This window comes from Notolabrus celidotus, chromosome 13 (assembly GCF_009762535.1).
Source record: "Notolabrus celidotus isolate fNotCel1 chromosome 13, fNotCel1.pri, whole genome shotgun sequence".
Classification (NCBI taxonomy): Eukaryota; Metazoa; Chordata; class Actinopteri; order Labriformes; family Labridae; genus Notolabrus; species Notolabrus celidotus.
This window is the reverse complement of record NC_048284.1, coordinates 5,835,151-5,857,742: the sequence shown is the minus strand read 5'-3', so window position 1 is coordinate 5,857,742 and position 22,592 is coordinate 5,835,151. Positions and strand designations below refer to the sequence as shown.

The 22,592-nt window shown below is 39.5% G+C and overlaps 2 protein-coding genes and 4 non-coding genes across 7 annotated transcripts; 5 read left to right on the top strand and 1 right to left on the bottom strand.

Annotated features, from left to right (window-relative positions):
- Positions 1-555: 555 nt before the first annotated feature.
- Positions 556-21,695, top strand: esco2 (establishment of sister chromatid cohesion N-acetyltransferase 2). Of its 2 annotated transcripts, XM_034698962.1 has the most exons (17): positions 556-802; positions 1,415-1,452; positions 3,934-4,045; positions 11,806-11,872; positions 13,029-13,159; positions 13,252-13,549; positions 13,643-13,994; positions 14,380-14,492; positions 14,698-14,803; positions 14,937-15,000; positions 15,159-15,201; positions 15,344-15,479; positions 15,577-15,708; positions 18,897-18,986; positions 19,163-19,306; positions 19,398-19,582; positions 21,037-21,695. In XM_034698962.1, the coding sequence occupies exons 4-17, from the start codon at positions 11,820-11,822 to the stop codon at positions 21,167-21,169; spliced, it is 1,980 nt and encodes a 659-aa protein (XP_034554853.1). In that variant the 5' UTR covers positions 556-802; positions 1,415-1,452; positions 3,934-4,045; positions 11,806-11,819; the 3' UTR covers positions 21,170-21,695. The 2 variants fall into 2 exon arrangements, with proteins under 2 accessions (XP_034554853.1, XP_034554852.1); XM_034698961.1 differs by lacking the exons at positions 556-802; positions 1,415-1,452; positions 3,934-4,045 and adding an exon at positions 10,260-10,392.
- Positions 565-653, top strand: trnay-gua. Its single transcript is given in 2 exon segments — positions 565-601; positions 618-653. It is a non-coding gene; the product is annotated as a tRNA-Tyr (tRNA).
- trnaa-agc lies at positions 1,221-1,293 on the top strand. Its single transcript has one exon. It is a non-coding gene; the product is annotated as a tRNA-Ala (tRNA).
- trnaa-agc lies at positions 1,674-1,746 on the top strand. Its single transcript has one exon. It is a non-coding gene; the product is annotated as a tRNA-Ala (tRNA).
- Positions 2,905-2,977, top strand: trnaa-agc. Its single transcript has one exon. It is a non-coding gene; the product is annotated as a tRNA-Ala (tRNA).
- On the bottom strand, positions 3,554-8,989 carry ccdc25 (coiled-coil domain containing 25). The gene is made up of 9 exons (XM_034698992.1): positions 8,790-8,989; positions 8,603-8,650; positions 8,406-8,445; positions 8,210-8,261; positions 6,519-6,594; positions 6,325-6,428; positions 6,024-6,226; positions 5,103-5,148; positions 3,554-4,984 (listed from the first exon to the last, which is right to left on the bottom strand). Exons 1-9 carry the CDS (start codon positions 8,812-8,814, stop codon positions 4,955-4,957), a joined length of 624 nt encoding a protein of 207 aa, XP_034554883.1. The 5' UTR covers positions 8,815-8,989; the 3' UTR covers positions 3,554-4,954.
- Positions 21,696-22,592: the final 897 nt, after the last annotated feature.

Here is a 22,592-nt window from a genome sequence, read left to right as displayed (position 1 = left end):
TTATTTCAAATTTATGTTTTTTATTCTGAAACTTTATTTGAAATGCCTAAAAAATAGTCATGACTATGTCTGTCCAAAATATTCCATGTTTTTTTTTAAAGCTATTCCCTTTCTGGATTGGTAAATGTCCTTATGTTCAATATAATAAAACCTTTAAAATGGTATAAAAAGGGAAATCAAATGTCTAATTTTGAAAGTTTCTTCATATCATCTCTTTATAAATGCCTGACTTGTTGTTTATATTATTAAAATAATAAAACCTGTAGACTTTGTTTTAGATTGCATTCAAAGTGTTATATAGTATATTATGAGAATAGTACACAATATTTCTGTGAATTCTGCAGCAAACTATTGTCCGGCTCAGTGTCCCATCAGAGTGGTTTATATTTGAGTCTCTGAGGTTATAATGATGCTGATATGTACTAAAGTGTATGGTGTACATGTAAAGGAACGTTGAAGCAGTTATCATAGAGTGAAAATACTAAATTCCTCTTTGGTGTCAAATTTTCAGTAATGTCAGTGAGCTAACATTGGAGATAGCTTGTTCATGGGCCACGTGTATCCCCTTCGATAGCTCAGTTGGTAGAGCGGAGGACTGTAGAGTGAATACATAAGAAATCCTTAGGTCGCTGGTTCAAATCCGGCTCGAAGGAGGTGATTTTTGGTTTTAATAACTACAAACACCACCGAAAAATCTCAGCATGTGCGAAAAAATAACTCAGCTGACTGCTAATGCTAGTTAGCGAGCATCACACTTTTAGCTAGTTTTCTGCCCAAAGTGGACGAAGACATAACTTCAACAGTAAGTTTCATGAGTTTTATGTTATTTATGATTTTAACTGTAAGTAAAATGCATGTTTGTGAGTAAAGGGAACACTAAAATGACGTGTGTTGCATGTTGTTCAATTTAACTGTATGCTAGCTAAAATCCCTCTTACTGACAGGTAACATAATTTTGCATAACACCGGACGCTGTTGATTATTTAATCAGTTACTTAGTTATTAACGCGTTGACGTCTTTTCTGTAGCTTTACATTATGTATTTACCTTCATAGTGTTAGTAGCAGCTATACCGCTTCAATAAAGGTACTGTGTTTAAGTATTACTAAATTTTTCTGTAATGTTGACTATTGTAATGTTTATTGCGGTGGTCAGCGAAAGTGATAGTCCGCGCTGAACTAACATTTATATACTGACGTCATGGTAGAGCGATGCATGATGGGGGATTAGCTCAAATGGTAGAGCGCTCGCTTAGCATGCGAGAGGTAGCGGGATCGATGCCCGCATCCTCCAAACTTATTCGTTTTGTGTAAAGTTTTTTCGACTTCTTTTTCGAAACGTCCGTTTTATTATACACTACAACAAGACTTACTAAAATTAAAAGTCTGTTTCTCTTTTCTTCTTCTGATGACAGGACTGATGCCTCGTTAAACACTTAAAAAGATGCTTCTGGTGAGTTTTTGTTTTATTCCTTTGAGAAATATTGTAAAATTCCGAGTTAGATTCCTGCTCTGATCATAAATCATGATATATATACGCCACAGCTGTGATTAAAGCAGCCCAAACACACACATCTTGTAATGAACGAAAGTGAAGCAGCAAAACGCAGAAAACGTAATGACCTATCAGAATTTACGTAAAAAACTGTGACGTCACGCTGCCCACAGCATCCAGGGGGATTAGCTCAAATGGTAGAGCGCTCGCTTAGCATGCGAGAGGTAGCGGGATCGATGCCCGCATCCTCCAAATGAGAACGTTTTCCTTGTGTGCAATTCAACAACACGAATAGGTCCAGAAGCAAAATAATGCAGACGCATGTCATTCTAAATACACGGTTTTTTTTTTTCTGCTTGTGGGACAATTTCTTGTATCATGCAAGGATCCTAACCATTCATAAAAGCAAACTCAAGACCTACATATTCAGTCTTATTCGATCTTACTTTATTTATGTTTTATCTAGATCAAATTTTAGTAACTTTTTGAAGTATGTTATTTCTTATTTCATTTTATTATTTTATTTTATATTTTATTATTTTATTAGTATTTCATTGTTATTTTGTTTTATTTTATGTATTTATTTAATGTTGAGTGTTTTTACTAGTATGTTGTGAGCTGACCTTGAGTGTCCAGAAAGGCGCCTATATATAAAATGTATTATTATTATAATTATTTCAAATGATTATAGAGACATATACAATATTAATTAAGTTATGTTTTATTTATTTTATTATGTATTATTTAATTGTTTTATTTATTTAATAATTAAATCGTATCATTTTATGATTTTTACAGATTACCTCTCAGTGTTTGATAATATTTGATTCTGTTTTCTGCTGTATTTACTTTTAGTGTAGTATCTTTCTATCTTTCTTTTACTTGTTTAATCTTTTAGTGTTTCTTTATCTTTGTAATTTATTTTATTTTATCCTCAGTTCATTCAACAACTTATCTTTTTATTATTTATTATTTGTATTACTATTATCTTTTGCATATATCATGTTCTTAACCTTACATACGGATTTTGGAGTGGGTTCTGGGTGGGGATGGGGGTGTGGGGGAGGTCTCATCATTTTTTGGGTATTTTCGATTTATTCTATTTTTATCTTTTTTTTTTTTTATGTACAGCACTTTGTGTTACAGTATTGTAGGAAAAGCGCTTCACAGATAGACATTTGTTGGTGACTCAAATATGGAGTTCAATTTGTTCACATAAATCTGGAAACAACTTAAGGAAACAAACTCAAAGCCAACCCCTAAAAAGATTAGGCACAGTTAAAAATCTGTCGAATATATGGGTTTAAAGCATAGACAGGGTTTAATGTAAACATCAACATACGTAAAAACCTTAGGATTTACTCCCTATTCTACGTAGAAATTCTGACGTCATCGTCCTCTGCGCATCAAGGGGGATTAGCTCAAATGGTAGAGCGCTCGCTTAGCATGCGAGAGGTAGCGGGATCGATGCCCGCATCCTCCAACCTTTATTTTTTCACTTCGGGTAAAACAAATTTTTGTGGTTAATTGTGCCTCAATGTGTCATTAAATTCAACTATTTACCCAGAAAAATTCATAGTAAGCATGTCATGTGAAAATGCTGTTTTAGATATACCAGAAAGTGTACCATGAGTAGTTATTGAAAACAAAAGATTTGATTGAATGTTCAAAATAAAAGTTAAATTACAGAATAAAAAGAAAAATATCCTTCTTCAAAAGTTTAATGAAATATTAAAAAATGCTGACTCATACCATGACACAGCAAGCATTAACTTTGTTAAATTTGCCATTATTTTGCTTAAAAGAACTTCAATTCAATTTATCTATCATATCTAAGTCCGTTTGTCTAGTCCTCTTACTTCTTTTGGATTAAAAATGTTAAATTAAGGAATTATGGCAAACTATTTTTAGCCACCTAGCAGTAATAAATACTTAAACTAAGGACATTTAATTTGAAAGTACCACGTTAACCACTGCCTCTTACCTCTGTGCCCTTCAGGATGCAGGGGTGAACAACTACAAATAAAGACAGAAAAATAAAGAGCCCTACCAAACACTGTTGAAATTTATCAATTTAGATGATTAATTTTAATCTGGGAAAGAGTTTTTTTTATATGAAAAACAAATAATGAGGAAAGATTAGTTTTGTAATGCAAAGTGGCAGAACATGTCGTCGTGAACACAAAGCTACATTTCAGATGTTCAGGAGAAACATGTATCCTCAAAGCAGCTCAACACAAATGACTGAATCTCAACATGTTTAGTGTCAGGATTAAATGCTGCAACTAATATCAGGAGAGGACAGTTAGAAGACGTGAACAGAATCAATCACAGAAGTCAACTCCCCAACATTTAAGATGTTAACATGTGTTACAGTTTGTGTTTTACATGCAAAGCACCTTGTTAAGTCATTTTCTCACTTTCTTACAACCTCCACAGTTTAGAGTTTAAGAAGAGAGGCGGAGACATCGTCCAACAACCAACATAAAGACTGGGACATGCTGTACCTCAACTATTCTGGGATTGTGTCACCATCACCTGAAGAAGAAAGGTAGCTGCTACAATTTGAAAACTAGCACACCTCCTAAAGGGAAATAACAGTTTGGAACGTATTCAGACTTTAAACAGAGCTTTCAATTGAGCCCAAGAGATGTTTGAAAGTCACATTTAAAGCCTAAAATAAAAGAAGTGGGAGTTTAACATCAAGGAAATACTGAAACACTGTAGTACATACGAGTTAATATCCTTTGAGTGCCCTTTCCACATACTCTTAAAGGTCTAAGTTTCATTTTCAGGCTTTATTATGTCATTGTTTTTAGTTGAATATTAATTGTTTGGGCTATTGAGAGTATGTTAAACCAAAAAACGTCACAACTTTTGGGCTTCAACAAACTATAAACCCCTTTGATTCAACACAAATCCTCTCGTTTAGGGCCTCTGTAGCTTCTGACACTGTGTATGAGTAACAAAAAAAAAAGGGTTTGTCATGATGAGTAACTTGAAATGTGGTTTTAATTCATAATTTGAATTATATTGAATAAAATCTGACATGCAGAGAAACAAAAACATGAAGGGAACAGAAGGGTTTTTAAAACACCCAAACATCAAGTGTAAACCCAATCGATCACTCTCTGAGAGTTTCCTCTCAAATGAATCCTCAGCATTCTTGTCGTCCTGTGTTCCCTCTCCGCCGTCCTCCCTTCACGAAGAGGCCAGCCAGCTTGGTTTGGACTGTGACGCAGTGTCCGAGCCAATCAGCACGAAGAATAGGTCCGAGTGCCGTTACCCTCGTCGGCTCGCTTTCTGCCGTCCAAAAGCAAAAAAGGGATCGTCTTTGTGTTTCCTCAAAGTCAGTGCAGAGTTGCAGCAAGCGAAACTAGCAGGGGGGGGGGGCGTCCTGACGGCAGGTCTGAGGGGTTGGAGGAGGATTCTGGTCTGCTTGCTGCCCGGCTTTCAACGCTTACATGAAGTCGTCTGAGTCGTTGCCGTCCTGTAAACGACACACGGTGGAGCTCAAGTTAATTTTCTTCCTAGAACATTTGAATGTACCCGACCACCCCTGGGAGACAACTCTGACACGTAAGTTTGGTTTTGGGGTCTGTACTCACCTCATTCGTCGTCATATTCTCTGACTTCATCAGTGAAGTGTAGTTCCTGAGGAGAAACAGATGATTTCAAAGAGGTTAGAAATAACTCCAGTGTAAAGAAAACCAACATCCAGGATCTTGATCTACCCCAAAACACTCAGTATAGACTAACAAATATAGTCAAATCCCCTTGGAGTCTCAGCAGATGTGTGTCTAACATGAGTCTGGTCCTGCTGGAGGTTTCTGCCTGTTGAAGGAAGTTTGTCCTTGCCACTGTAACTTGCTAAATGCTGCAAAGTACAGAATCATCGGTCCACAGAGCATTGTTCCACTCCGCCTGAGTCCACCTTAAATGAGCTCAGGCCTAGACAAGTAGCCATGGATCATGTTTATATATGGATTCCTCATTGCATGGTACAGTTTGAACCTGCATGTTTGGATGCAGCGACAAACTGTGTTCACAGATAATGCTTTTTTAAGTGATTTTGAGCCCATGCAGTGATTTCCACGGCAGAATCCTGCAAGGTGCAATGCTCATGGTGGATTAAGATACCCATCTCATCACTATAATCTTTCTCTCTCTCTCCTCATCTCCCTCTATCCCTCTTTCCAACCTCAACTCTGTCTCAGCAGATGTGTGTCTAACATGAGTCTGGTCCTGCTGGAGGTTTCTGCCTGTTAAAGGAAGTTTGTCCTTGCCACTGTAACTTGCTAAATGCTGCAAAGTGCTCTGCTCATGGTGGATTAAGATGAGATCAGACTGAGTCCTGTCTGTAAGATGGGACTGGATCTGATCCTGTCTTGATGCTGGGTCTTTGTTAATGATAGAACATAGAGTACGGTCTAGACCTGCACTGTTTGTTGTGATTTGGTGCTGTATAAATAAAGATTGATTGATTGAATAACGATGATGAAGTATTAAAATCAGTGTTCTTGTCACACCTGAGGTCCTCCATCTCTCTTTTCCTCTTCTGCTCATCCTTCTCTTTCTTCTTTTGCTCCACTAGTTGAGCTTTCTTCTCGTTCCTCTCCTCGCGGTCTCTCGACTCTTTCTCCGCCGCCAGGTCGGGGAAGCGTTCCTCTTTTGTTTTCTCCAGACGGTTCACGATCTCGTTCACCTTCTTCTCCACCGCCACAATCTTCACCTGTGAGACGCAGAGTGAGCATGAACACGTGAGCCGGTTCTGACGTGATAAGTCGAGATTCGTAGCGTCACTTTCTGTCAGCGCTGACGTCTACTGACCTCCTTCTGCCGGAAGAAACCGATCTGTCCGACGTCCATCTCTCCGGTCTTCTTCAGGTTGGCCCACGCTGTGTAAACAACGTTGATGTTGTTCATCTTGCAGCCTGACAGGAAACATTACAGTTCAATTTAATATACAGAGAAGACATGAGGCGACATGTTTGAAACTTGCAACAGAGGAAGCAGATCTTTACCTTGGATGCTGTTGTTTTTCACCAGCTGTGCACAGTCTATCAGCACCTCTGGAGGGATTTCATCTATTGTATGACCCTAGAAAAAACAACACACACATACACACAGATTAATCCAAAGGCATGAGTATCAGCTTTTTGAATCATTACTCTTTGGTTCCTTATACACAACAGCTGTTATATTAAACAGAAACCTCACCTTACAATCTTCATATTTTACTTAAAAACAAGCCTGGAATCACTAAAATACGTCATGAAATCCACTGATCTGAAAACTACAGTGTCTTGACATTAATTTGTAATTTAACTTGATTGAATTTTCCTTTCTTTTTTAAGCTACAGTTCATTTCTTGTCTCCCTTAAGCACTCAGTGTCTTGTCACTGCTGCTCTCAAAACCTGTTGTACTTGACAATTCATGAATAAAGTTGAATTTTTAAATGTGCTTGTTTGATGTTTGAGCAGTGTCTGACATTGTATTATTCATACTTTATTTTAGAACCATATCAGGGCCATATCAGCACAAAAAAAGGTATTAAAAAATCCCAATAAAACTAGAAATAAATAATAATAAATACAATACAGGGCCAGCAAGAAACAAATAGCAAATAATTACAGTTCACATGTTCATCATGATTAAAACATAAAAAGACATTTGTTCCAGTGTTTCCAAAAACAAGAAAAATACCTTGTGTCACTTAATGTGGGCTGAGTGAGCTCCCTTAAACTTTCATTTTCTGAATCAACTAAGAGACAAATATATTTATAAATAACATTTCTTAGCACAGCATGGAATGTCATTAGAAACAAACATAAAACTTGCACTTGTCCATCTTGGTCATTTGAGAAAGATTCTATATGCATCATTAAAGCTCTGTTTTAATATTATCTGTGCACATTGAAAATTACAACACATGTTTATGAAATTAGGATAGACTGGTAACATAAATATGATTGTATATTGTAGTTTTGGTGCTTTAAGGCAGTGCTGAAAACTTGCTGAATCACTAATACCTGCTTAATACTTGCTCAATGCAACAGCACACCCTAAAGGCGCTTTTAACAAATGCTTACTGTGTCCTTCAGTTCATTATACCTCTACTACCTGAGCATGATTGTATCTCATATGTGCTGTTTTTAGTTGGTTTACATGTATGTAAAGATAGAGGAAAGTCTAATATGAAGAAAGCAAGATAAAGCCATGTTGATACAGAGGATTTGGTTTGTCAATTTGACAATCATAAAAACTAAAAACAAAATCCCTTTTAATGTTTGGCTAGGAGGAGTGACCAAAATAGCCAATTACGAACAACTCATTCCTAAATTAAACAACAGACAGGAGATATTTTTCGGCATATAAGGCCCCTTCATGGATACAATATCAAATAGCTAACTTTGCCATGTTAACGGCTGTATGAGGAGTATGTTAGTAATCAGAATTCTCTGTGAAAATTATTAGTGTTAATTGCTTTTTGTTTTGTTTTCTTTCAGTCCTTTCGTCAACGGCCTCATTACTTCTTTTCATGTGAAAATGTATTTTGTTTCTGTGTTGTTGTGTTATTTCTCTCTGAATTGTGTTTTCTCTTCTGATTTTGGTGTACGTCTGTTTCTGTTACCTGTTCTGAAAACAATAAAAAGTGAATTATAAAACAATCACTCACATTTACATTTCAGGTTTCATGTGTTGACTTCTTACCTTTGGAAGTCTCAGATAAACGTGAGCAGAGGATAGTTTGTCCACATGAAACCTAGACCAAAACAAGTAAATAAACATAAACAAAAACTGATATTTATGTTAACTTTACACGTATATTATGTACTAAAACACCTCAAATGTATTAAATTTGTACTTTTTCAATGCGTTAAGGTAAGAAAAAAAGAGATAGACTCACCAGATGTCCTCAGGCCATCCATACTTTATTAGATCCTCATCTAGAAAACAAAAACACAGATAGTTATTGATTATGTGACAAATACTGCTTCATCATATGAGCACAATAATCAGAGTGTGTGTGTGTGTGTGTGTGTGTGTGTGTGTGTGTGTGTGTGTGTGTGTGTGTGTGTGTGTGACCTAAAAAAACAAACTCACTCTCATATTTGTCTTTTCCCATGTAGATTGTGTAGTGAGGGTTCACCACTGAAAGCAGAACAGTACAGATATTTTAAATGGATGTAATAAAGATAACATTAAAACAGAAACAGAATCATTCAGTGAGAAATCAAGCTTTAAAGAGGCTACAAGGTAGCATCGCTGCTAACCCTGTGGCTTCACTCACCGGCACTTGTGAAGTAAAACACCATCTTAAGTGACTTTAAAGTACCCGATAAAAGATGAACTGTGTGTGGGAATAGTCTAAAGCTAACAAGGTTATTATAAACAAGACGAAATAAGACCAGCTTTCTGCCAACTGATCGTTACTGCTGTCACTTTTCGCATGTACAAGTTGAACCCGGAAGTTGATGCTGCCTAAATCAAGCTACAGAGATTTACTATGGAGTAAAACCGGAAGTAACCCTTTTTTATTTTAGTTAGCACTTAAAATTGTAATTAGACCCACAACTTTTGGGTCTGAATATGTTGCAACTCAGTTGTGTTGCGTTTAAAGTTGATATAATAAGTAAAGATTGAGAACAATGTATAGTGAGCAGGTTGAGCAGATGGGAATCTCAATTGGACCCCGATATGAAGAGAGGTCATGTCTCACCCTGGGGGTTCCACTAAATGGACAAAGTTCATATTTGAGGTTGCACAAATGCTGCCGAATCATAACAATGGACAATGAACATCTCTCTACAATCTTATCACTCTAATTTCTCTCTCTATATATATATTATTATTACCACCATATTATATTATTACTATATTGTATATAGTATATAGAATTCCATATTTCTATTTTTTGTATTATTTAACTTCTATTTTATAATGTAAAACTACCTCTGCAACTCACCACTGCACTTTATCATATTATTTTAGCCTGTACATATTAGTCAAGCTATTTGTTGTTTCTTTGTATTTATAGCTAAGGTTATTGTTATTATATTTCATTTTATTTTTTATTGTAGTTCTTATTCTTATTCCTATTCTTATGCCTTGTACAAAGAGAGCACAGTTTACCAAAGTCAAATTCCTTGTGTGTTCAAGCATACTTGGCGAATAAAGCTGATTCTGATTCTGATTCTGATTCTGTATTATATCATATTATTTTTTTTAGAATATATCATATCTCCATTGTGTTATATTATATAGTATATATATTGATGACCATTGATCATGGCATTATTATATAGTACTTTTTATTATTCTCTTTGTCAGCATATAGATATCTTACCTGTACATATATATTTATCTATTCATATTGCATACAATCTGTCATAACCAAACCATAATCAAACCATGTCAACCTATCACTACTGCTGCCTGTAATTACAACTATTGACACCAAGTGTAACATTTGTATATACCTTTAGTTTTTAAATTTGTATTCTTATTTTTATTTTATCTATTCTTATTTCTATTTACAAGACGGATATCATAGAAGAAAGAGCAAATTCTATCAACAATAGTTTGAAACAACAATATAATATATTAAAAATAGTTGTGGTTTCTTGCATTTACGCTGTATTTATCTTAGATGTTTTTTCGGCGCACCCGTTTTATTTTGAAGGGAACACCCGGAAGTCTCTTCACGCTTGAACTACGGCAGCTTGGAAGGGACAATAAAGTGGTTTTCACTTCCGGGTTGTTCCTGGTTGTGCAATTTTTTTAGAGACGGGCGCGCGCTATTCAAAACACCCAGAGGAGAAACGCGGGCTGAAGAAGGAGCTGAACCTCGAGAGAGACAAACTTTATAGAGATTTACTGTCTTATGTAGCACGGTAAGATACATTCAACGGGGTTTATAGTTTGTTTAATGGTGCTTAAAACTTTGCATGTTTTTATTTGACAGAGTATCGTACATGTGATGTTTAGAAGTGTGTTAACTTGTCGTTTACACATCTTATACTAAGGTTTATTTATTAGCACCAAAACACATGTAACTCCTTTAACAGAGATACAAATGTTCACTTTCATTAGAGGGGATACACTGTTCTCGATAGAGACACGTGTGTTAGTTTATATTGAAGCAATCACTTTTGTACAAGCTAATCATCCCGCCAATTATCCATTCAGCTCCACTTCAGCTGACAGAGGTGAGTTCCATCTGCTTAAAGCTAACATGCAGCTTAAATTATACTACAACATAATCAACATGTGTGCACAGACATGTGAAGAGTCCTTGTCCATTTAGGTGTTAAGTCAAATGGAAAGCACGATTCATAACATGGAAGATGCACACAAAAAAATTAGCATTTTCATACAGCTTGATCAAATCTGAGGTTGTGTTGTATCCCTTTTTTTATTCACAAGGTCCTTTTTCTTAAGTGTTTTATATTTGAGTTAGTACTGCAGCTATGTGTAATCATAATATGGTCCACCTGATGACACTGAAAAACTGTCTACTTCTACAGCTGTCTGACTTCCATACAGGACTGGATGAAGGACACTTTCCAACACCAAAAAATCCCTCAAAAATCATGGTGTAATTTTTGATCATGGAACAAAATCTAACCCTAACCCGTTCTAGTTTCTTCCACTTAAGAGACATAGCAAAAGTTAAATCCTTGGTTTCACACGCAGAGTTAGAAATGCTGGTTCATGCTTCCATTTCTTCACGGCTCAATGACTGCAATCCTTATTTCACCAGCCTCAATAAAACTTCTCTTGATCGTCAACAAAACGCTGCTGCAAGACCGTTAACCAGGTCCAGTAAGAAATCCCACAACACCCCCATTTTATTCTCCTTACATTGGCTGCCAATCAGATTCAGAATACAGTTTAAGATCCTGACCTGCTCCATCCTTACATCCCCAGTAGACCCCTCAGATCCTCAGATCAGGGTCTGCTTGCTTACGGCCCAAATTAGCTGAGCTGTTTCCACTGAAGCTTTTAAAAAGCAGCTGAAGACACATTCGTTTGAAATGACAGAGCTATACTAAATAAAGCTTACTTACTTACATTACTACTCAAAGTTGAGGTATGAAGAATATATAAAAGGGACTGAACTAACTCCTGTTTTCATGGCTCCAGAGATGTACACAAATACATTTAAGAAGCTGTCTTTATGGCAGAGGAGTCATAATCTGAAACTGAAATAATGCATTTGTGTTTTATGTTTCTACAAAATCATATTCATGTTTATAATTTCACCAAAAGACCTATGGCGCTAATTTTACAATCTCTGTTTGCAGGTGAAAGTTGTGACATGATGCCGACTGCTACCAGGAAGAGAAAGCTCGCCCCTGTGGACTCAGACAGGTGAGTTATGACGCCATTGTGGGTGTCAGGACTTTCAGAATGGAGTTTTGATACATCCAATAATAAAAGTGACAAAATTGAAAAGCCTAGGAAATTGCAGTTGTGGCACAGAATTTGAGTCTAACACAAGGTACTTGTGCTGAAAGAAAGAATGAGCGTTTCAGTGAAGAAACCCACCCCTCTATGCCCTGTATTGATAAGTTTAGTAGCCTACCCCATTGCTCCTCATGTCCCCCAAAGCCTGAGATAGAAAGGACAGATGGGCAGCGAGAGCCTGCACATCACTGGGATTATCAAGTGGGCTCCTTCCTTCACTGATGTTTCCTTTAGTTCAGCCCATGACACCTCAGAAGTGCAAACCCCCCCCTCCATGCTCTCACTGTCCATCATATCCACCAGCAGAACACCCCAATTTAACAACCCAACCAATATAGTACTTCCACGTTCAAAAGACCCATGCTCTGTACATGCAAGCTCCAGGTAGTGACAACACTGATACTACCTACTCTAGCACCTGGACCCTCGCAGCCCCCACCACACAACAAGAAGAGTCTGCAGATAGATATTAGACAAGGGGAGGCAGAGCCAAGAAAGAAAGCACCATTAAAAGGACAATGGAAAACTAAAAATTGATGGAAGTTTGCAATAAAAAAAACAGTTAAAATGTAGTTTCCTGTCTTTCATCAGATGGTTACAGATTTAAGTCAGAGGTTTATATTTCACTCTAGGAAAAGATTCCACAGCTGTCTGTTGTTGTATGTTGTCTTTTGTTCAATCGCAAATGGCTTTAGTTGTGCAAACTTAGGTTTTAGGTCCCAACCAATCAGTTCACATTTCTATTCAAACATTTCTGGTTGCATTTGGTGAAACATTTGTATCCTCATCTATCAATCTTTATCTCTATTTTTGTTTGTGTTGAAATTTCCAAGACACGCCAGAGCAGACAAATTTAGTTTCAACATGGGAGTGTGTGACACTTGTTATGTCTGATCTCTCTCTCTGTCTCTCAATTTCAATTCAATTCAATTCAATTTGCTTTATTGGCATGAACAAAGAAATGTTGTTGCCAAAGCACATAAAATCCATACAGATACATTACATCATTACTCTCTCTCTCTGTCTCTCTGACTGATGTCTTGTTTAACCTGAACTCCAGTCAACTACCCAAGAAGGGAGTGAACGAGGACGCGTCCCCCGTGAAGACGAGATCCCCCAGGAAGAAGCCAGGCAGAGGACTGGACAAGGAGAACTGTCCATCCCCACAGAAATCCCCACGTAGACCAGCAGGTAGGGAATCCATGAGAGATTGGACATGCTGCAAGTGAGACTTCCTTCCCTCTTCCTTATTCAATCATCCTCATCTTTGTGTTCCACTCTAGTCTCTCCAGCGAAGTCCCCCCGTAAATCTCCCGTCAAAAGATGCGTGGTCACGAGTTCTTTCTACGGCAAACAGAAGTCCGTCTACCTCACTCCGCTCGAGAGGAAGGCGGTAAAGGAGTCCCTGCCTTCCCCTCCTCGCCTCCCTGTGCCTCCTTCCCCTCCCTCTCAGGAGAAAAAGAAGAGGGTGAAGAGTGTTAAAGGAGGGAGCAAGAAGAGTTCTGGTAAAGCGGGGAAGACGGTCGTCAGAGGATACTCCACAGCTACGAAGACGATTAAGCTGCCAAAACTCAACACCAGGTTTGTTTCTGACTCCATGATTTAGTTCCCTGGACGTGGTTGTTTTATTTTTGGGGTTGTAGTTTATATTCTTTGCATCATTTCATTCAACAGCGTCCCCCCTAAACCAGCATCAACAGCAGCAGCAGCAGCAGTCGCCTCCACCTCCACCTCTGCTCCTGCCAGCAGCACCAAACACACAGAGGCTAAGAAATCCATCACCATCTCATTCAGCAGCCTGAAGCCCAAACCAAAGATCTTCGTGGGGGCTGCTTTCTTCAGCACGGGGAAGAAGCCGACGTCCATGTACAAGAAATCTGCACCCAAATCCTCCAAAAGGGCGGCTTCGGTCCCGGCGAAAAACAAGACTGTCCTGCCGCAGAAGAAGAGTGAGGAACCAAAGCAGACGCAGCAGCAGCAGCAGCCCAATGCAACAGAGAACCAGCAGCTGAAACATCCTGCAGAGGTGAGACAGAAGCAACATATTTATGCAGCTCTTGATGCTTTCATACCTCTGCAGCAGCTGTCATGTTTTGGCATTTTCATGAACTCAATGTCACAAGAAAGCCTCAAGACAATGTCAGATTTGGCACAAACATCCTCTTTTAAGAGTCTCCTAGATTTGGAGTTATTCATCATGGCCTGTCAGTGCTGGAATATTACTGTTCTATGATTGTCGTTATAAAATACTCACGTGTGCCCCTTCAGGTTAGTGGTTAATGTGAGTAATGCACAAGTTAAACTCACCAGACTTCTTAAAGGTGGTGTTGCAGCAGAGCTATTCTAGTGGCCAGATCCATCTGTTTTATTGCAACGTTAAAATCATTTCCCTCTCGGTTGTTTGCCTGCAGAGCGCCGTCCAGCCAGAGACGATGGAAGAGAAGCAGCCGAGCTCCAAGCAGAGATCAAGGTTTGACCCCACAGACTGGATGGACGAGCAGCCTGAAACTCTGCAGCCATCAAGGTACTGAGTCTGATCCCAACCTGACATTATTCAGGATAAATCGTTGCAAGCTTTGAACAAAACAAAGAAGATGATACATCATTTTTAATTTGGAGGGTTTGAATGTTTGTGTCATCAAATATGTGTTGGTTAAACTTTTTAAAAGCTTCTTAAATATTCAATCTTGCAAGTTGAACTCAGTTCCTCCCTTCATCTTTTCCTGCAGCTCTCCTGCTCTCTTGAAGAAGAAACACGGGCTCACCAAGGAGCTGTCGATTGTGTTGACCCGAACACCAAGTCCTGCATCCAGAGGCCCAGCCTTCAGTGCTGAGGTACAAACATGATCATAGATGATGATGCAGAGTTTTCTCCTGCCCTGCCTGAACTTTGTCTGCAGCTCTCAAAAAGTCTTTACCACAAAGTATCGTTGAATTCATCAAACCTTCACTCTTCTTCTTCTTCTAGGTTGAGTCTGTCTTAGACCTGAGTGAAATAAGTCCTGTGAGTGCCGCTTCCAGTCCACCTGAAGGTACACATACTTCTTTTAACTGCTCCTAACACTGTCACACTTACAATTTCAAGGCTTCAGCGGCTTTATTAAGTCCTATATCCGAACTGTGTTGCTTTAAAATACAACTTCTGTCACATGAAAGCTGAATATTGAATATTATTTGGCTGTCTCCACAGAATCTGCACCGGTGTATCCCATCTTTGGCTCAAGCTCCAAGAGGTGAGGCCGTCTTTTTGGTTTCCAACATATTTACAGTTCACATGGCACAACAGGAGATTTCTGTATGATGCAAGTTTCAAATCCAAACTATCAAAGTATTTTGCTTTACTTGATGACTAAACTTCTTCTTCACGTCTCGCAGGGCTGCAGCTCTGCGTGCTCCAGTGTCCTGCAGCACTCCCTCTGGCCCGACAGCCTCACTGCAAACAGCATCTTTAGTCAAAGAGCGACCTGTTCGCAGGAGGAGGGAGAAACAGGACGACGACCAGCTCATCATTGTACGTTAATGTTTATATTCTTATATTAGACATATCGCTAGAGTGTGAACACACCTGGGCCTTGTCATTAAAGTATCTTGAACATTTGTCTCTTCAGGACGCCGGCCAGAAACAGTTTGGAGCGATAACCTGCAGCTCCTGTGGGATGGTGTACAGCGCAGACAACCCAGAGGACAACTTCCAGCACACACAGTTCCACCAGCGCTTCCTCGAGTCCATCAAGTTTGTGGTAAGGCTTCCTTAAATCAATCTGGACTGTGTATTAAGACGACTACATGGAACAGCAATTCATGAGCTTATCTAAATCTATGAGTGGTGTTTTAGAATCAGGGGTCTTACTTTTCCTCTTTTTGATTATTCAAGTAGAGAATGAAAACAATGGTTCAGGGTGTTGAGCACATTGATGAAAGAATATACATACTTAAAAAAAATGCTGCTTGATGTGAAAAATACAGAGTTGGTCTCCAGAAAATACAGAGTGTGTATTCAGAGATAAAAAGTGTCCCATGGGAAACACAGCATGTGTTGTAACAGTTTGACCATATGCCGGGGTGCCAGTTTGGGTTAAAGCCTAGCAATACTGAGGTCAGGATTTTGTGAGTCAGGATTTATTTTATCTTAACTTCCATCCATCCATCCATCCATTTTCCTCCGCTTATCCGGGGTCGGCTTGCAAGGGTAGCAGTCCAAGCAAATTGACCCAGACATCCCTCTCCCCAGCAACACTTTCCAGCTCCTCTTGGGGAATCCCAAGGCGATCCCAGACCAGGCGGGAGATATAATCCCTCCATCGTGTTCTGGGTCTACCCCGGGGCCTTCTCCCAGTTGGACGTGCCCGGAACACCTCTAAAGGGAGGCGTCCGGGAGGCATCCTTATCAGATGCCCGAACCGTCTCAGCTGACTTAAACTTAAAGGTCCTAAATTCAAAGCAAAACTTATTTTAGAACATGAATGAGATGCAACTAGGGATGTACATTTTAAATATTTTCCATGATCGATGTTTGGAAATGTTAACGATCAATTATTGATTAATTGATAAGAAAAAACATTATTCTTCTTACGTCAAAAACAATGCCAAATAGGTTGTTTTCCCCCTAAATTTTATTTTCTACAGCAAATAACTGACGGGATTGAATACGGGCACGTTTGACACGCAGAATATCAACGATCAGGCTCATTCAAATATTCGCCGCGGACATAATCTTACAAAAGTGAAGGCTCATAATACTAACAGAAAAGTACTTCAGACTCACAGTGTCCAGTTTTCTGTCTACTCGTTCTTATTGAGAAAAAATAAACATGTGTATTCGGTCAGGTGTCAGCCAGGAGCGCAACCGGGTCTGCAAACGTAGCGTACCAGAATTTCCCACCTGTCTGTTGCCTTCGTATCCAAAGGTGGGAAATATCCTGTATAAAGCCGTCAACCTTTGTGTCCGTGTTGTTGTTGGCAGCAGTTTTGTATTGATCCTCTTTTAAAAAGCGCACGTGGAGACCTGACGCACAGCCGCAGCCGCCAGCTGAGCGTCTCCGCTGTGCGCAACACCTTTAACAGCTGATTCACATCGAAACATGCTTTAAACTTAAAACCAGTCCCTCCAGGATTTCGCGGGATTTTTTTGTGATTGTTGCGGCCCAAAAAGCCTGAATTTGCGACAGCTTTTTGAAAAAATTGCGGTGAAAGTTGCGTTTTTTTCTTTTTCTTTTTTCCCCCAATAACATCTCAGGGACAAGTACATACGCTAAATTACAGCTATTTTTAGAAAACATTATTGATGTGACCACTGTGACTGTTTTTTTGATTCTCTTGATTCACAGTAAAATGCCATGAAAGGACTATATTGCACATTTACGACGGTCCCTGAATGCACCTCGCAGCGACAGAGGCACAGACAGTCAGTTCACGGCACTCTGAAACGAATCTGCATCTCTGATGACAATGAGTTGATCCAAACTTACTAAATGTGTCTGATGTTTCACCAAAGTGGAATAAATCAAGCTGTAGACGCGGAGCTTTTTACGGTGATGGTGGCAACAACGTCAAACATCAAATAGTTAACAAACGTCCCCCGGTTGTGTCTTTGTCACTAACGCACACCGGGGGTAAAAATCATCAATGAAGATGAGACAGATACATGGAGGTGAGGAGAGCTGGTTCATAAAGCACACCTGCTGCAGGTAGAGACCAAGCTATCACTGAGCCCCTCAATCTACAAATAACAACGTTGTCATGGTCACTTGTCCTGCCTGCTGTCCCCTCTTTTCACCCGTTCTCTCTGCGTGTTTTGTTGTTGAAAGTGCCGATCAAGTGAGAACTTATGTTTATGTTCCAAGGAAGTGAAATTATTGATGAAACCGATGACGTACAGGGGCTGAGATTAAGGTTATTGGTCAAATTTGCGGGAAAGTTGCGGTGATTGTATAAAATTGCAAGGCCGCGAAAAAATCGCGCTGATTGGTTGAATTTGCGTTGATAGTTGCGATCGCGAAATCGCAACTTCCTGGAGGGACTGTAAAACACCTCCCTGATAGATGAGTGTAATATGAGACCACATGATGTTTGTTCCACGTGACGGAAAATTGATAACAAAAATGTGTGTTTCGAGTAATTTCTTAACAATCAATTGATCGATTAATTGTGGTCACCCCTAGATGCAACCAACCATAGTAAGCACTCAATAACAAAACAAGATTAAATCATTATTAATCAACATGGAAATGGAGAAATAGAATTGAAACATTCCTCCAGAACCTGGGACAAATCTGTATAATTATAGTGTCTTTCCAGAAACATGCAGTATAGGTCTTCAAAATGTAATGTAAATGGAATCAATAAAAAATAGTGAGTCCAGCAACAAAGTATGGGATCCCAGAAAAGTCAGAGTATGTGTATCTATCCAGAAAAGCTTGTTAGGGTGTCCACAATGAAATAGAGTATAAGTCTCCAGAGAAATATACTACAGGATTAAAGAAAGCAAAGTATGGGGATTCAGAGAAGTGCTGTATATGTTCCTAAAAACCCACAAAATAAGTGACCAGAGAAACATTTTGGTAAGAAATGAACTTGGAGAGTATCCATGAAACAAGTTCCTAGAAGACACAGCAGAGGTACAAAGTCAAGTTTAGTAGGAGAACTCAGATATGTGAAGTCATCAGGAAAAGTGAAGTCCAGGAAACGTGTCTCTGATTCTGATTGGACAGTACGTCAGGTTTTGTTCTTCAGTAAGAGTTAGCAGCGGTCTGTTTTTTTTCTTTGCTTCTGAAATAATGAAGTTGTTTATTTGTGTTTTGAAGCCCTCGTGTGTTTTCTAGAGATGTGTAGTAACGGCTGCTGGCAGCGCTTGTGTTTCACGGGGAGGTGAGTTTGTTCAGAGCTGTTGGCTTGTAACTTCATCTCCGTCTCTCTGTTGTGTTTCCAGGGCTGGAAGAAGGAGCGGGTGGTGGCCGAGTTCTGGGATGGAAAAATCCTCCTCGTGATGCCAGACGATCCGAAATACGCCATCAAAAAGGTACGGGTTGTGTCCCTCTGAGCGGGTGCCGTGACTTCAGTCAATAAGGATCCGTTCATCTCGCTCCAGAGTCTTTCAAAGTGTCATATCTGATGCATCAGAGGAGCTGTTCGCTGGTTTGAGCAGCTCCTCTGAGAGAGCTTGTTTTTCTGATGATGTGTGTTTTGTTATCGTAGGCTGAGGATGTGCGGCGAGTAGCAGATAGTGAGTTGGGTTTCCAGCAGGTGACTCTGAGCCGACCCACACAGGCCAAGACCTACCTGTTCGTCAACACAGAGCGCATGGTGGTGGGCTGCCTAGTGGCTGAACCCATCCGTCAGGTAAGACTGGAGATCTGAGATTTTGATATCATAGTTTAGTCCTTCGGTGCCTGGAGTTGATTTCAATGCGATCCACTTTTGACCCCCTCAGGCCTACAGAGTCCTGGAGCAGCCAGATCAGCAAAAAGACATGACGAAGGACGACTTCATGGACCGACACAGAGCCTGGTGCTGCTCCACCGTCCCTGAACAGGCTCTGTGTGGGATCAGCCGGATCTGGGTGTTCAGTCTGGCGAGACGGCAGAGCATCGCAACCCGCATGCTGGACACTGTCAGGTACAATGTCCACTCATCGTCTTCTTTTGAAACTTAACTTATATAGCACCAAATCACAACAAACGTTATCTGAAGACTCTTTCCAAACAGAGCAGGTCTAGACCATACTCTGTGTTCTATTATTAACAAAGACCCAACATCAAGACAGGATAAAATCCAGTCCCATCTTACAGACAGGACTCAGTCTGATCTCATCTTAATCCACCATGAGCAGAGCACTTTGCAGCATTTAGCAAGTTACAGTGGCAAGGACAAACTTCCTTTAACAGGCAGAAACCTCCAGCAGGACCAGACTCAAGTTAGACACACATCTGCTGAGACCGAGTCGGGGTTGGAGGGAGGGAGAGAGAGAGAGAGGGAGAGAGAGAGGGAGAGAGGGAGAGAGAGAGAGAGAGAGGGAGAGAGGGAGAGAGAGAGAGAGGGAGAGAGGGAGAGAGAGAGAGGGAGAGAGGGAGAGAGAGAGAGGGAGAGAGAGAGAGGGAGGGAGAGAGAGGGAGGGAGAGAGGGAGAGAGGGAGAGGGAGAGAGAGAGAGAGAGAGAGAGAGAGAGAGAGAGAGAGAGAGAATAGTTGCAGCAGCTGTCTACGGCAGTGACTTAGAGGAACCTATGAGACAAGGGAGCTCAGAGACTCCAGAAAGGTCTATGGTTAGTAACTTTAATGGGACAGGGAGAGTTAAAGTAAGTGATTGACAGAGAGATGGGAGAAATAGGATCCCAGTGTGTAAGCTTTATCAACCCAATACACTTGCAATGTAAAAAGCTATTCGTTTTTAATGTCTTGTTTCTTTTTGATGAACTTTAGGTCAGATTTGGTAATCAACCAAGGAAAGAAACATCAGTTCTATGTCAAAGCCCTTGATATCTTATCTTAAATCTAAAACCTAAAGAGTCTGCAATTAACAACAGAGGGAAACAGTTAATACATAAATTAAATAAATAGGACAGATAAAAGATAAAAGTCTAAGAAAAAAAAAAAGCATCAAAAATAGTAGTTAGATAATAAAAAATGGAAGAGTTAAAGATAAAGAAAACAGTAGAATATTAAAATCTTAAGTGACATTCAAATGATAAATTATATGAATTTATAAAAAACAGACTACATGGGTCTTTAATTTACTTTAGAAGTCTCAATAGATGTCAAAACATTAATAAGCTTTTAAAATCAATCATTTGATTACAGGAAATAGAATTACATTTATCCCTGTGGATCCTGTGCAATTTAGAGACGGTTTTGAAAGTCGTCCTCCAAACCCAGAGTAAATGTAAACTAAAGAGACTCCTTCTCCTGTCAATCAAAGGCTTCTTCTAAACCAATATATAAAACAGCAGGGCGATGATGAGGATGTTAAATAAGAGGCAGACAACATGATATGCAGCAGTGTTCTGATCCAAAGACTGTGGGGAGAGTTCTTCTTCTCTTTTGTTGAATTCTAACATTTCCCTTGTTCCTTCAGGAGCAGCTTCATGTACGGCAGTCACCTCACGAAGGAAGAGGTCGCCTTCTCTGACCCCACACCCGACGGCAAACTGTTCGCCACCAAGTACTCCGGCACGCCGACCTTCCTCGTGTACAACTTCATCGCGTGAGGATCTGTGACGTGATGAAAGCTGCACAACTGTTCTACCCGACACGTCCTGTGAACAGATCCTCACGGCGGTGGTTCAGGTTCCTGCGTTAACGAAGTCTGGCTCCTGTTTGTGTTGAAGTGTGAAGGCCTCAGTTGTGTAACTCTGATTCTACGTTGTGTGTTCGACATTAGGTGTAGTTTATTTTGAAGGTCCATGACTCAGTATTTATACTCTGCTTGATTCCGTTGTTTGTATATTTGATGTGTTTCTGTTCAGATGTTTATATCCTGCTTGAAAGTCAAGTGGCTGAAATATTTCACATTTCTGCGCTCATGTTGAAGAGTTTGAATCATCTTGTTGGGATCGTTTTTGTGTTCCTTGGTTCATTCATTCAAATGTTCCTAGCTTTTATTTTTTGCGTCCCGTTTGAGGATTTGTAGGAGAATGTTTATCCACGCTGACATGTTGAAAGGTGAATGCCATCGATGTAAAAGTAACTCAGCTGTGTAAATACGTTTATTAAACATATTTTCTTTAATGATCAGTGACATGTTTCCTGGGAATTCTTAAAGGACTCTTCTCTGACTGACAGCTTACACTAGACACACTTTACATGTTGCAGTTTTGAGGAGGGAAAACCATCTGAGTGACTTAAAGTGAATTATAAAAATCAAAGTTGTGCAAGGGCGAGTAAAACACCTGCCAAGAGTAACTAATGCCGTTTTTTGCGCCTATTTTCTATTCAAACCAAATGCTCTGTATGTTTCATACTTGCTTTCGTTCAAAGACATTTTAACAAAAACATGTAAAAAATATTAAAAATCAAGCAATAGCATTAATAGCAGCTCTAAACTTTGAAATTGTACCACGGAGACATGAGTGATAACTTCTCCAACGTACGGCAATTGTTGTTACAAGAAATCCCGCCCCTACTTCGGTCTGATTGGTCGGTGATCAGGAAGTGACATTGATGAGTGTGGCGGTGTTCAAGTTAGCCGTTTTCAACTTTTGGAACACTGCTGCACTCGTGTCACTTCTTGAATTAAGGTTTAGAGCTGCTGACATGATTTTTCCAGTTTATTGATTTACATGTCATTGAATGAAAGCAAGTATGAAGCATACAGAGCTTAAAGATCTTACACAGTGGAGCACAGTGAGTCCAGGTTTGTCCAAAAGTAACAAAAACCACAAACAACTTGGTCATAAAGTGAAAACTTTGAAAAGAAGTCGTATCACAAGAAGGAGTAGAGGAGTACCCACTTCTTTTTGTTAGAGTTGTCACATTTGACAGACCAGGCTACATTTCTTCCCTTGTTTCTGGTCTTTATGCTAAGCTAACTAGCTATATGTCCTCTAGGAATACATGGTCTTCTTATTTTACTCTGCAAAACAGACAAAAAGATGTTTTTTCCTGTAAAGAATAACATCTTTGAAATAGATA

What these genes read in the sequence shown, in the direction of transcription:
- ccdc25 (XM_034698992.1), bottom strand. Translation starts at nt 8,814, where the DNA reads ATGGTGTTTTACTTCACAAGTGCCG. An exon ending in GGATGGCCTGAGGACATCTG is followed by an intron (nt 8,262 to 8,405) that starts GTGAGTCTATCT and finishes GTTTTGGTCTAG; the next exon opens with GTTTCATGTGGACAAACTAT. An exon ending in AGAGAGATGGAGGACCTCAG is followed by an intron (nt 5,149 to 6,023) that starts GTGTGACAAGAA and finishes GTTTCTCCTCAG; the next exon opens with GAACTACACTTCACTGATGA.
- esco2 (XM_034698962.1), top strand. Translation starts at nt 11,820, where the DNA reads ATGATGCCGACTGCTACCAGGAAGAGAAAGCTCGCCCCTGTGGACTCA. An exon ending in GAAACTCTGCAGCCATCAAG is followed by an intron (nt 14,493 to 14,697) that starts GTACTGAGTCTG and finishes CTTTTCCTGCAG; the next exon opens with CTCTCCTGCTCTCTTGAAGA. An exon ending in TCGAGTCCATCAAGTTTGTG is followed by an intron (nt 15,709 to 18,896) that starts GTAAGGCTTCCT and finishes TTGTGTTTCCAG; the next exon opens with GGCTGGAAGAAGGAGCGGGT.